This window comes from Fistularia commersonii, chromosome 1 (genome assembly GCF_037954325.1).
Source record: "Fistularia commersonii isolate RoL2024-O1a breed Wild chromosome 1, RoL_Fcom_v1.0, whole genome shotgun sequence".
In the NCBI taxonomy this organism is placed as follows: domain Eukaryota; kingdom Metazoa; phylum Chordata; class Actinopteri; order Syngnathiformes; family Fistulariidae; genus Fistularia; species Fistularia commersonii.
Genome location: NC_141284.1, coordinates 19,145,077 through 19,158,009, shown reverse-complemented (window position 1 = coordinate 19,158,009; position 12,933 = coordinate 19,145,077). Strand labels below are relative to the sequence as shown.

General features: G+C 48.6%; 2 protein-coding genes across 2 annotated transcripts; one reads left to right on the top strand and one right to left on the bottom strand.

The window, feature by feature from the left end:
• The first annotated feature begins 2,465 nt into the window (after positions 1-2,465).
• On the top strand, positions 2,466-4,147 carry mrpl35 (mitochondrial ribosomal protein L35). Its single transcript, XM_086152730.1, has 4 exons — positions 2,466-2,529; positions 2,692-2,857; positions 3,275-3,422; positions 3,872-4,147. The coding sequence occupies exons 1-4, from the start codon at positions 2,499-2,501 to the stop codon at positions 4,058-4,060; spliced, it is 534 nt and encodes a 177-aa protein (XP_086008856.1). The 5' UTR covers positions 2,466-2,498; the 3' UTR covers positions 4,061-4,147.
• Positions 4,148-4,194: 47 nt separating this feature from the next.
• Positions 4,195-12,892, bottom strand: reep1 (receptor accessory protein 1). Its single transcript, XM_086152716.1, has 9 exons — positions 11,939-12,892; positions 11,639-11,857; positions 10,593-10,665; positions 10,417-10,493; positions 10,207-10,327; positions 9,792-9,905; positions 9,265-9,418; positions 7,492-7,733; positions 4,195-6,466 (listed from the first exon to the last, which is right to left on the bottom strand). The coding sequence occupies exons 1-9, from the start codon at positions 11,983-11,985 to the stop codon at positions 6,395-6,397; spliced, it is 1,119 nt and encodes a 372-aa protein (XP_086008842.1). The 5' UTR covers positions 11,986-12,892; the 3' UTR covers positions 4,195-6,394.
• Positions 12,893-12,933: the final 41 nt, after the last annotated feature.

The window sequence follows — 12,933 nt, the reverse complement described above, 5'->3', positions numbered from 1 at the left end:
CTCAGCTCAGCCATGCCCGCCCGATGTGACCAAGATTGTTGGGAAATCTAGCACTATCTGGTGAATTTGTATAGGTGTAATGGCACTGAAACAAAACAGGCAGAATCTGCCAATATTGGGGTCAAATGAAATAGCAAGACACTCTATGTTTGGAAGCACATAAATATATGAATTGATTTTGCTGCTTTCAGAATAAATCGAACAAATCGATTCCCCATGGCTCACAACGCCTAACTGTTTAACTATGCTGTTTATTTGGGTACCGATAACCTACAGTGTACCAGTGGAAATCGGGCTACAGCGGGTGGAAAGAAAGAGAGGAGAAAGGCATGGTGAGAAGCAGAAAGAGAAGAGGAAAGGCAAGAGTCTAGGACTGAGAGTAGGGACTCTGGGTGATGGATAAGGGAGATGTGCAGAACTGTGGTGACTATAGAGGAATGAGTTTGGTGAGCTATACTATGAAGTTATGGGAAAGAGTGGGGCAAACTAGGCTTTGAGCAGAAGTCAGCATTTGTGAGCAGCAGTATGGTTTCACTCCTAGAAAGAGTACTACAGATTCAGTGTTTGCTCTAAGGATGCTGGTAGAGAAGTGCAGAGATGGTCAGAGAGAACTGCATTGGCCCTTTGTAGACCAAGAAAACGCATACAACAGGGTGCAAAGAGAGGGACTCTGGTATTGTATGAGGAAGTTTGGAGTGGCAGAGAAGTATGTTGGACAGGTGCAGGACATGTATGCTGGCTGTGAGACAGTGGTGAAGTGTGCGGTAGGTGTGACAGAGAAGTTCAAGGTGGAGGTGGGGCGTCATCATATTGATACCACCAAGGAGCTCCACTGAACGCCACAGGAGGTCTTTCCTACCTGAGGCTATCAGACTTTTTAATTCCTCTTCCCTCAGCCGCAGGGAATCTTCAAATCTTTGTACTTAAGACCTTAAAACATTTGATAGCCTTAACCTTGACCATTTATATTTTATTGTATTTCTTATTCTCCCTCCTTCCTACTATTATCTATTACTGTTATGTTTTTGCTTGAAACTGACACAACAATTTCCTTCGGGATAAATAAAGTTGTTCTCATCTCATCTCATCTCATCTCATCTCATCTCATCTCATCTCATCTCATCTCATCTCATCTCATCTCATCTCATCTCATCTCATCTCTCATCAGGGATCAGCTCTGAGCCTCTTCTTGTTTGCAGTGGTGATGGGCAGGCTGACAGATGAGGTTGGACAGGAATCTCAATGAACCGTGATGTTTACAGATGACATTGTGAGCTATAGTGACAGCAAGGAACCAGTTGAGGAAAATCTAGAGAGTTGAAGGTATGCTCTGGATAGGGGAGAATGGAGGTTAGTCACAGCCAGACAGAATATATATATGTGCGAATGAGCGGAACCCAGGTGGAAGGGTGAGGCTACAGGGAGTGGGGATCAAGGAAGTGGAGGATTTCAAGTTACTCGGGTCAACAGTCCAAAGCAATGGAAAGTGTGGGAAAGAGGTGAAGAAACAGGTTCAAGCAGGTTGGAAGGGGTGGAGAAAGGGATCAGGGGTTATATGTGATAAAAGAGTATCAGCCCGAATGAAAGGAAAGGCAGAGAAGGCCATTGTGATACCAGCAATGCTGTATGGTTTGGAGACTGTGGCATTGAAGAGAAGACAGGAAGCAGGAGGTCGCAGAGATATAGATGTCGAGGTTCTCTTTTGCGGCGACAAGGATGGATTAGGGTTGGGAATGAGTCCATCAGAGGAACAGCACATGTTAGATGTTCTGGAGAGAAGGTCAGAGAAGCCAGATTGAGATGGTTCGGTCATGTACAAAGGAGGGATAGGGAATATATTGGTGGACAGATGCTGGAATTGGAGCTGCCAGGCAAGAGGTCTTGAGGAAGACCAAAGAAAAGATGTATGGCCGTAGTGAGAGAGGATATGAAGTTGTGAGAAAGGAGGATACAGAGAACAGGGTCGGATGGAGAAGGTTGATTCGCTGTGGCCACCCCTGAAGGGAAAAGCCAAAAGGAAAAGAAGAGGATATATTGGTAATAGGATGATGGGGTTAAAACTGCAATGCAGGAGGTCTGGAAGAAGACCAAGGAGAATATTTATGAATGAGGTGAAAGAGGCCATGAAGCAAGTGGTTGTGAGAGAAGCGGATACAGAGAATAGGGTTGGATGGAGGAGGGTGACTCGCTCTGGCGACCCCTGGAGGGAAAAGCCGAGCATAAAAAAAAGTCATTTATCATTAGTTATTTTGCATTAATAAGCTCTTCTGTGTTGTGGACCTGCTAGGCTTGGCATTTAGTCAAAGATTAATTTCATTTTAGATAAAATAAACAAATACGGTATATTGAGGTCACAAAGCCATATTGTCATGAAACATTTTGAGATGATCCACGAGATGGCGACAAAGCACAGTCAAGGATTATGTAAAGGTTATGTCCGTCAAAACTTACATTTGTCCCAACGGGACGCCGTACTTACGTCGTTCGAGGGAATAAACATGGCAGCCGCCGTGACAAGGAGGCTGTCAGGTAGGTATTTCCAATATTAATACTTTTTAGGTCCTCACCGCTAGTTTAGTATCTGTCGGAGCAAATGGCGTCGGCGGTTGTCCTTTGCTAGCCCGCTAATTGCCGGCTTCCTAGCATGCTAACCTCCCCGGTGTGTTCATCGCCGTCCTTGATGTCGAGCAGGTCTGCTGAGGCCGCTGGCCGCCTCATTGTGCGCCAGAACCCCGAAGACGCCCCAGCTCCCCGGCCTCCTCCGGGACCAGCCCCTCCGTAGCTTCGCGGCCTCCGCCGTCCGACCGCCGCTGTTCGCCGCTGTGTGTCAAACGTCCCGGTTCAACATCCTCCCTAGGTAAGACCTGCGAGGCTACCCGTTGGGGCTACTTCATCCTTTAAACGTCTTCCCAGTAAAAAGGACAGTCACTAATCATGTCACCGCGGTGCCACAACCGAGGTCATGCTAGCATTGAATGGGCGGCGAGGCTTTACGTGCCAGAGAAGTTTGATTGTTCCATTACACAGAAAAGTACAAATATATTTCCAAACTGGAAAACATGCTCGACCCTCACAGCACACGGTGACCTCGGTGTACCTCAGAGCTGCAACATGATGGGATTTGTTCCTGTGACCTGTCGCTCTTGGCTCGTATTAGGAAAGGATCTGCTCGCTGCTGTTTCCTCAAAGATGTTTGAAAGATGAAAAGATGTAGCGTGTATAACAAACCGCTCTTTAGATGAGTATTGAATTTTTCCTGTCACTGTTCTTACAGGGTGTCAGCAGCTATTTCCCCCACCTGGACTCTGCAGCCCAGCAGAAACTTGACTTACTACAGTGTGAAGAAAGGGAAGAGGAAATCCGTGAAATCTGTGACTGAAAGATTCATGAGGTTGCACAGTGGCCTTTGGATCAGACGCAAGGTTAGTGTTTTTGATGGTAAATGTGACCAGATTGTCTTCATCCATATAATCAATGTTCAAGGTAAAACATCAACTGTGCTCTGTTAGATACTGAAACAGCAGGAGCGTGGTGTGTTTCGATGTGTTCGTCCCCACATTGCATGCATCCGTTTTGCGCAAAACCCTTCTCCATGGTCTTAGGGTCACAAGATCTTCAGGCCTTATTTCAGACATCTCCTGAGTCAGGCAGCTAAGGATAATGAGCCTTTCAATTTAACCGGAAAGTGGTTTCTCAGAAACATAGATGTTACACTGTCCTTCCTCACCTGCGGAAAGTGTTCAACTTACCAATAATAGAGTTAGAGGACATTCTTGTAGTGTGATAGCCTAGACTGGGTTTAATGTCCTTTAAAATCCAAGTGTAACTATTCTGACTTGACTGCTTTGTTTTGTTTTGTTTTTCTCATCAGGCCGGATACAAGAAAAAACTATGGAAGAAGAAGCCGGCCAGACGAAAGCGTTTGAGGGAACACGTTTTCTGTAATAAAACCCAGTGCAAACTTTTAGATAAGATGACCACATCCTTCTGGAAAAGGAGAAATTGGTACGTTGACGATCCATACCTGAAGTATCATGACCGGGTCAACCTCAAGGTGTAATTTGTAATGGATGTACAGCATTGTGTTGTTAGTTGGAAGACAGTGTAAAGGTTTGAACTTACACAGTAAAGTTCAATGTGAAAGTTTTTTTGGTTTCTTGGCTTTTTTTAAGCAGAAAATGATCAGAAACACAATCATTTGTTCAGTTTTTAATAGCGGTAAAGTGTATGCTCTGACAAAAATACAACAAATAAATAGGAACCATCACGTCAACACATAAGTGCTTTTCCACTGGAGCTCCACCGTCAAGCTAAGATTGAATCGGACATTCTGGCCGGCCAGAACAAATTGCAGGATTGCTGTGTAAAATGGAGTCTCGTCCTCGAAGCGGTGGGAAACAAGCCATGTTGCTTTCGCCCGATGTTTCGACCTCCGCTCTTCTCACGGACGAACCCAAAGACTGGCATTTGCTGTTTGCCAACAAAGAATCCAGTGGGTCCCAGCGCCGGACCGAATCCCATTTCCATAAAAATGAACATCATGCAATTATGAGCGTTGGAATCGATGCACACTGTGACAAATCTGCTGCCTCGCGACACATTTCTCCGTTTTACGTCGGATTAAGTTTAATAGAAGGAAACCGCCTGCTAACACCACACTGACACTGCTAATGCTGAAACACACACTCACGTTTACCTGGTGCTTTTTTTTTGTGCATAACTTGTATGTACATCAGAGTGAATGACGTGTAAACAGAACTGTTGTACCTGAGAAGCTTTCGATTCAGAATTCAACAAAAACGTTACAGTAACAATGAAGAAAGTCCTAAATCCTACTGTGCAAGTCCAACCATTGCCTGACAGTGACAGGTTGAGTGAAGAAAATCAGGTTCAAAACAAAGACGTGTAGAAGCACAAGTACTAAGTCGCCATCTGATATTTACTTCAGCATGAGTTTGTAAACCTGCAAACCTATAAAGTCACTCTTGAAATTCAAAAAATGAGAAGCGAGAAGAAGGTGATAATGTTTGAAGTATCATAGTGAACATAGAAGACCACACAGTGCTTTTCAACATGGAAGATGTTTAAAGTTTGTGTACATGTCCCCGTTTGCCCTCAGGCTCCCAAACAGAAGGAAAGGTGATTGTCAGAACAGCCAGCTCCAATGAGATGTTCTGTGGCACTGACTGTATTTATGGGATACAAATCTTGGGAACTCCTGTCACAGAAGAACCACCCAGCTATAGATTACTCGTGGGAGTGTGAATGCTACTTCATGTTTTCTGACGTATCCAGGGCAGTATTTCACTTAGTGCAAACGTGATTGCATTGTGAAGTTGAAAGTTTTCTACACCAAGAGCTGAAACAGTTCTTCCGCCTCTGCTGTATTTTCGTTAAGGCTTTAATTCACAGCTAAGTAACAGAGTATTTCTGCCGTTGCTGGATTACTTTTTGTTGCCACACGACTGAGGCCAACTGCGGCAGATCATCCGTCGCTGTGTTCACGTCAGCCAAGACCAACTCTTCCCAGATATCGAGTCAGGTCACACTCCTCCCCTGGCTGGATGCCGGACGTGTTTAACCGTCGCTGTTTGTTCGGATGTTATTTGAACGGTAAGTGCTGACAACAGCTGCTGTGGAAACTGTAACTTTCTAATTGACATTCTCCCACAGAGGCTCTCACTGATTTTGACCAGGACTCGTGGTTGGTTTGAAATTCAACCTAAATGTCAAGTCTGTCCCCCAACTTTCTCAAGTTGATGTCCTGTCGCCGGGGGTATCAACAGAATATCAACATGAATATGTCTTGAAAGTAGCGAAAGTACAATAACATTTAAATGCTACTCAAATATCAATCTTTTTGAGAGAGCAGTAATAATACAATATCAGCCAGGCTTTTGGGTATCCGTTCCAGCCCGATCGTCAAGACAGCTGATCGAAACTGATCCATACTGTGTTTGTCGGACTGACGTGCAGCCGTGTGTGTGGTTCAGATCCTTGGCTCATGACATGTTCTCCCTCGCAAAGCCGCCGTCGGTGACAGTACATTCTGTTGAATCGACAGCGGTCCGACAAGCGGCGAGACACTCATGCACGTGTCTTTCCGAGGTTTATAGAAAAACAATCGGATGAAACACGCGGTACATAGATACAGAACTCGCAAACTCAAAATGGTGCATCGGTGTGGAGCCCATTCACTCCTTTGTCCTTTCAGAAACCTCACTTTCAAAATAATGAGCCACAAGCTATAAACTATACTGATAAGGGGTGGGTAGGTCACTTTGGTAATACCTTTCTTTTCCCAAAGCAAAGCTGCTCCGGTCATGAAGCATTTGGCCGTTTGGTAATTTGAAGTCTTGCAGCAAAGGCAGCCGGAGTAGTCTTTTGGACATTTTCACATGGCTTCATTGTTTGAAGGGAGGACGCTCCTGGATCTTGTGAGAGGCCTTAAGACTCTACGAGGAGGCTAGAAGGGGTGAGGACAAGAGCAGAGACAGCGATGGAGATAAATCAGATGGTTCCAGGTCTGGAGGAAGGAGCAACATCAGTCTTCGCTTGGAAAAACTAAAGTTTTCGGAAAATCATTGTTGATTTTTGCTCGTGACCTTTTTGACAGTCGACATTTGAGTGAGTCCTCAAGTCAAACAGACTGGCGGTGGGATTCTTTCACGCATCGCTGCTTCATTAAATTCACAACAAACACACGTTGACATGGAGGGAAGGTGTTCATGCAAGGAGTCTTTCACCGCAGGGGTTTCCAACGGGCGGGTCTGGACTCAAAGAACGGGGGAGGCCTTCCGATGGAAGGTGACCGCTCTAAGGACCAGACAGTTTCAGCTGAAGAGTTTGCACACAGATTAGATTCTGTCCGAAGTTACTTTAAAAATGTCATTTGAAAAACAGGCTCTTAATGAACAGGAAACTTCATGAACATCAGGGGGAACCTGCCCTGACCATTCAGGAGATACCCTTCAAATTACCAATTGTTAAGAACATTCATAGATCCTCGGATTAGGATTAACCATGAGCTGGATGACAGAACCTTCAGACACAGAAATATTTAGAAATGTTCAAAACTCAATTGCAAAACACCTAAATGCCGCAGTCAGAACCTCAATGGGCCTTTTTGTATGCCTGCCTGCAGCATCACGAGTCCCATTCCTGGGCTTTTTATTTTGGGATTCCTGACAGAAAAATGTTGACAACCCTGTTGAGCGGTTTCCACAACAAGCAGGACATGTGGGGTGAAGGTGTGATCGGCACACGTGTTGTTATGTAACGCCAACGTACAGCACATTTGCAAACACACGAGCCGTTCCTTCACATGAACTCCGGCAAGTCAAATGCATGATTCAACGCGAGTGCAGAAAACACGTCTGCGGCATACTGCTGCGGACGCTCTCGGGCGGCGAAAGCCTGTAGGTCAGTCCAGAAGCTCCACTCTCAAGGGGCAGTTAGTGAGGGGCAGCAGCTGGGCAGCAGGCACTTTACCTCGGGGGCTTTCCTTTTACTCAACCTGAGCTGTGGGGAGCCCGATGCCGCCTGCACCCCCTTCCCTTCCTCCTCAGCCTGTGCTTGGGCTGGAGGGGTCGGGGTGAGCGTGGGAGGCACCGTGGAGGACTGCGTGGTCAGGGCTTGAGTGTCAGAAGGCGTCACTGTCCTGGACTCCACCTCCTCGGGGTCCCACCGTCGGTACCCCACAACCTCATACCCAGGCTTGTCAAAGTCCTGTCCTGTGGTTTGGCGGGAAGGAGCACAGCGTCAGTCCGCCGGAGCCCCCGCCCCCGCCCCCGGGCCTGCCTGCCAGCAGCTTGAGGACGAGGCTCACCTGGTTCTGGTCAGTGGAAATTATAACTGGTTTCCCATCTGATGATCAATGGCGTTATTGTCTTCCAATTTGTGCATCTGCAGAATTCAATCAGTGTTGTGTAATAAAGGAATTTAAAAATACACTTTTGAGTCAGCCTTGGGGAACGTGGACAATGTGACAGCTTAGAAGAGTGAGGCGATCAGTGTGAACCACAATATCTGTTCAGGTCTGCAAAACCAGGATGGATGACCCAACGGTTTCTACCCCCCGAGGAAGTCATTAGGTCAAACAGAAGCACTTCTCCATCCTGAGCTCAGGTGTTTCTCAGAGGGCTTGTCTTAGGTAACACCTTTGCTACAACCCAGACCTTCCCTACAAGCGCTTCCTCCAGACTCTTTGTGTTACTGGGGAAGTGTTTTGGACCAACACCACTGAAGCTGCGAGGTGTCAGATCACAGGAGGTCACTTGATGGGAGAAGTAGCTCTAAGCCTTCCTCCACTGTGTGCCAGAAGGACGGTGTGTGTATGTATGTGGGTGTGTGTGTGTGTGTGTGCCCAGCAGCTTCATGCAGGCCTCAAAGCAGTGCATGGAGTGAAGTGGAGGTCTATCTATCCATCCATCCATCCATCTATCCATCCATCCATGTCACACACCCTGCCTGTGAGCTGGGTCAAAGGTCAAATCCCTTCCTGGATGAATCAGCTCATATTTAAGTCGAAAACCAGGAAGGCAGATGCTATTAAGTGAAACCATCAGAAGAGGGGCTGAGGAGGAAACCAGAATGACCAAATTAGACATTATATACTATCTGGCGGGGGGAGCACTGCTTATACTATGTATATTCTTAGGACTCAGAGGATTTAGCTGTGGATGCGGGCCTTTAACTGAGAAAAATAAGAAGCTGGCGTCTTAACCAGCCGGTGATTACATTTGCATAGAAACATCCATTCCAGGACTGCGGTGGAAAAAGGTGGGATCCTATCCATATTCCAAATGCAATGCTAGCGGACACAAAGAAACTCACTGAATCAACAAGGAACACAGCAGCAAAGAGCCTGACTCCGCCCTCTTGTTTCCTCATCTAGGGTTGTGTAATCAAGCGATTTAGAAATGTAACTTGTTTAACAGACAAAGAAATAATTATCGGGTGAAAAATATGACACCCTGCAGAATGAAAGATAAAAAAAGTCCCCCGTGATGTTGATCGAGAACAAATCCCTGCAGCCACACATGAGTGTTATCACAGGACGGACGGGCCGCCACCCCAGGGGTCTCGGTGGCTCCGCACAGGAAGGCAGGGCGGGGTTTTGGGGCCCTGCAGAAAACCAGAGTGGCGAACGGTATCGGGGCGAAACAAGGTGGGAAGCCTGCAGGGCTCAGACCGGTTGTGCGATCCCTCTTTCTCCGGGGAGGTTACGTCAGACGCGCTCCGCCTCCCGAGGAGGACACTCACCCTCCGATTTGCTGCGCATCATGGGCCGGGTCCGGTGCTGCGGTGGTGCCGACGGAGGGATGGAGCCCGGGTCGTCGTCCACAGAGTCAGCCTGGTAGGAGGACAGATCCTGCATGCTGAAGCTCCTCAGTCTGTCCGACAGGACGCCCTGGCCCTGGAGGGAGACGCCAGGAGCAAACGATAACTGATCCAGGCATTTGATCACAACTCTGTTCAGTGATAATCGCTCAGGGGTTATATTTGCCAAGCGGAATATGCTTGACAAACTCCCTTTGCGGTGGGAGGGGGCCACGTGCACTACTATGGTCATCCCCTCTGAGACAGAGAAAATGCATGAAATCACTTGAAGTCAATTGAGGAAAATAAGGTTTTCAAGAAGTTTTTCGAAGGATTCTGGGGGAAATGAGCAAAAGTCTACTGGAAGTCACGAGGGGTGAACCAGTCTCGTTATTTGGACGTTCGCTCAGTCAAACAGACGCGCTCGGCGCCCGCGGCCCACTGCTACGAATGTCCAGCGTCTGCAGTACCTTTGTTGCAGCCATGACTGCGGCGGTGGCGGCCACATTCAGCCCCTTTCTCCCAAAGTGCACCAGCGTGTCATAGCTTTTGTCCTTGGCCTGGCAAATGTAGTCATCGATGTCCTGGGACAAAAACAACACAGGTGTCAATGGTTCACGCTCCGCCGGCCGGCTCCCCCGCTGCCGGAACCGCCTCTGCTGATCTCAGCAGAACATCACCGTCTCTGTCCTGGTGGACTCATGGGGGAAAACATGAATACAATGACATTTCCTTTTTCTATCGAGCAAAAATAAAAATCACCAGCTGAACCAGAGGGGGGAATTCGGAGAAAGCGAAGGTCCTAGCACTCGGCCTTTTTTTTCCCCCCACAAAGAGGACGAACTGCGGTGGCGTCAGATGACCACAGGAAGGATGGAACCTCACCTTCTCTTTGGAGGAAAGCGTGGGATGAACAAACTTCCTGTAGAGCACACTGGAGCCTTTCGTGTACGGGGACAGCAACCACACCACCAGGGCGATCTTCAGCTCGTAGTAGAAAGGAAGCCTGCGGCGGAAATGTGGAGCGACCGGAATATTAAGAACCCCTGAGTACTTCCTCCGTGAATGGACGCAGCAGGGGGAGGAGGTACTCACCAACACAGGAACATGTCTGTGAAAACCTCGGCAGTGGTGAAAAGGGCGAATATTATCCAGTACATCATCCATTTCACCTGGAGTGACAAGGTGACAGGGTGACAAGGTGACTGCTCACAGAGCTCCAAATCCCGGAGTGATGCGGTGGTTGAGAAGCAATGAAACGACGCACTCACATATTCTCTGACGTCTTTGGACTTCACGGCTTTGTAAGACGAGTAGGCTGGGTAGAGGGTCCCGAATAGGAGCCTGGGAGGAGACACGGGTGAGCGGGTCAGTCCGTTTCTCCGCTCCTATGGAGACCGTTCTCCTTCTGCCCGATCCTCAGGGTGTCCTCTCCAGACGTCGGACCGCAGGAGACACCCTGAGCTGTCCTTCAGACACCTGTGGCTCCACACCGCGGACGACAGCTGAGACCGAATCGGGTTACTGACCCGCATCGGACCTTCTCTGGCGGGTGAAGCACTGCTTAGGGCCCTGAGCGTAAAATCATACCCCGTCTGCGTAACAAGATCTGGGATTCTAAATTTAATGACCTCACTATTTTTAAGGCTAGGCCCCGGGAAGGGGGTGGGGGAGCTGATTTTTATTTTTATTATTATTTTCTCGCGGACATGGAGCCCAGAACATGTCGGCCTTCGTGTAACCTGAGAGGACTGACCCATCCCTTTTGTTTTTCTTCTATGTGGGACGTCAACACGCACACGCACACGCCTCTCCGCCGAATGACATTCAGCTGTCCGGCTGAGACACACACACACACACACACACACACACACACTACCAAGATTAGATTTGGAAATTAAGAATCTCTGGATGAGAACTCGATATTCTAGATCAGCTCTTTGTCTTTTTCCGCTCTAAAACGAGACGAGACGTTCAGCAACGCACGCAAACGCACACACACACACACACACACACAAACACAGACACACATCGGTGAATTGGCACAAAACACATATTATTCCCCCTTTTTTTTCTGAATAACCGAACGACATCTGCACTCCGTGTCCGGTCCTACCGGGCCGCCGGCGGGACCGGGCCGGGTGGACCGGAGCGCCGGGGTGGCTGGCGAGACGCGCCGCCGCTGCACCGTCTGAGACCCCCCCCCCCACCCACCCATCATCTCCCGCGCACACACACACACACACACACACACACACACATATATATATATACATACATACGTTCAGCAGGGTAATAACGGGCGGAGAGGACTTACACCACGAGTCTGGAGATGATCCAGGAGACCATGGCGCTGCGGTGCGGTTGGACGCGGTGTGCGGGCTGGGCTGGGGGTGCGGGGGATCTCGGGTCTCCTCCTCCAGAGGACAGGCGCGGCCCGGCGGCAGCGTCCGGACGCGCACGGCCGGCGACGTGACGCGGGATGAAAGCCGAGGACGCGGACTGGCGTCCATAGATGGCGGTGTTGGGTTCGCGTCTGTGGGGCGTGGAGAAGCGGGAGGGGGGTTACATTTACTGCTCTGGTTATGGAGTCCTATAATATGGATATTACAATAACCTTATGAAGCGTTTGTGTGCGCGTTCGTGACCGTGAGGGGAAACCATGACGTCATGGCGGGACTGCAGTGTCACGAGTGGGGTGGGGTCCGTGAAAGGATGAAGAAATTATCCCAGTCTCTTGAGCTGGGCGAGGTCAAATCCTCAGTGCTTTACAAGAACAAGGGCTCTAGAATAGAGCTTCTGGTTGCAAATGTCTGGGAGATATATTTAAGTGCATCAGAGGACAGCCAGCAAGAGGAGGGATGGCTTTTTTTTATCCTGACAGTGGTAAATGGTAAATACAGGCAATTCCAGAGTCTTCAGTAAGCAGGGGTGAGAAGCTGGCCCTAAACATCACTCCTGGGGCAAGATCCAGCGGCATACATTACAAGAGTGTGTGCTCCATTGCCCAGCAACCAGCCCCTGCAGATGTCATGTGGGAAAACGCTGCCAAATGGATTTGGTGTTATGTCTCAGACCTCCTGCTTGTCCTTTCTGAGCGCACCTGCAACATGAGATCGACCCAGGTCCGGCCTGTGTTTGTCCCTTGCGGACCCAACAGAAGGTGCTAAAGGGGAGCTTTGTTTGGGTAAAAGGTAACCCTTTATTTTGAGAGGAGGCCGGGGACTCTGACTGATCTGGGAGGATCCGGGAAGCAAAATTTTAAATAAAAGATGAAGCAGTGACAAAGTCAGTGAGTTCTATCCTGTCTGTCAAACTGGAGAGACACCAACACATGGAGAAGTCTGGAAAAGCAGCGTGGTGCTTTGGAAGGGCAGAATTTGGACTTTGTAAATTTGTATAACTCTGTAAGATTAGGCAAAAACTGCCCCGGTTCATTGAAGGTCCTTCTTAGGGAATCTTTCCAGGCCAGACCCTGATGTTGCTCCTTATGCCACAAGGGAGCAGCAGCCCCCACCCGCCAGCGCTCACTGGTCCTGACCATGCATGAAAAAGCCACGAGTGGGATACATCAGATTAACGTCACCCCCCCCTCCCCCCATCCCAGCTCTG

Excerpts from the sequence above, each read along its gene's own strand:
- mrpl35 (XM_086152730.1), top strand. The coding sequence starts at position 2,499 with ATGGCAGCCGCCGTGACAAGGAGGCTGTCAG. Across the intron at positions 2,530-2,691 it reads CGTGACAAGGAGGCTGTCAG|GTCTGCTGAGGCCGCTGGCC; the intron begins GTAGGTATTTCC and ends GATGTCGAGCAG. Across the intron at positions 3,423-3,871 it reads GCCTTTGGATCAGACGCAAG|GCCGGATACAAGAAAAAACT; the intron begins GTTAGTGTTTTT and ends TTTTCTCATCAG.
- reep1 (XM_086152716.1), bottom strand. The coding sequence starts at position 11,985 with ATGGTTTCCCCTCACGGTCACGAACGCGCACACAAACGCTTCATAAG. Across the intron at positions 10,494-10,592 it reads CCAAAGACGTCAGAGAATAT|GTGAAATGGATGATGTACTG; the intron begins GTGAGTGCGTCG and ends TTGTCACTCCAG. Across the intron at positions 9,906-10,206 it reads CGCTTTCCTCCAAAGAGAAG|GACATCGATGACTACATTTG; the intron begins GTGAGGTTCCAT and ends TTTTTGTCCCAG.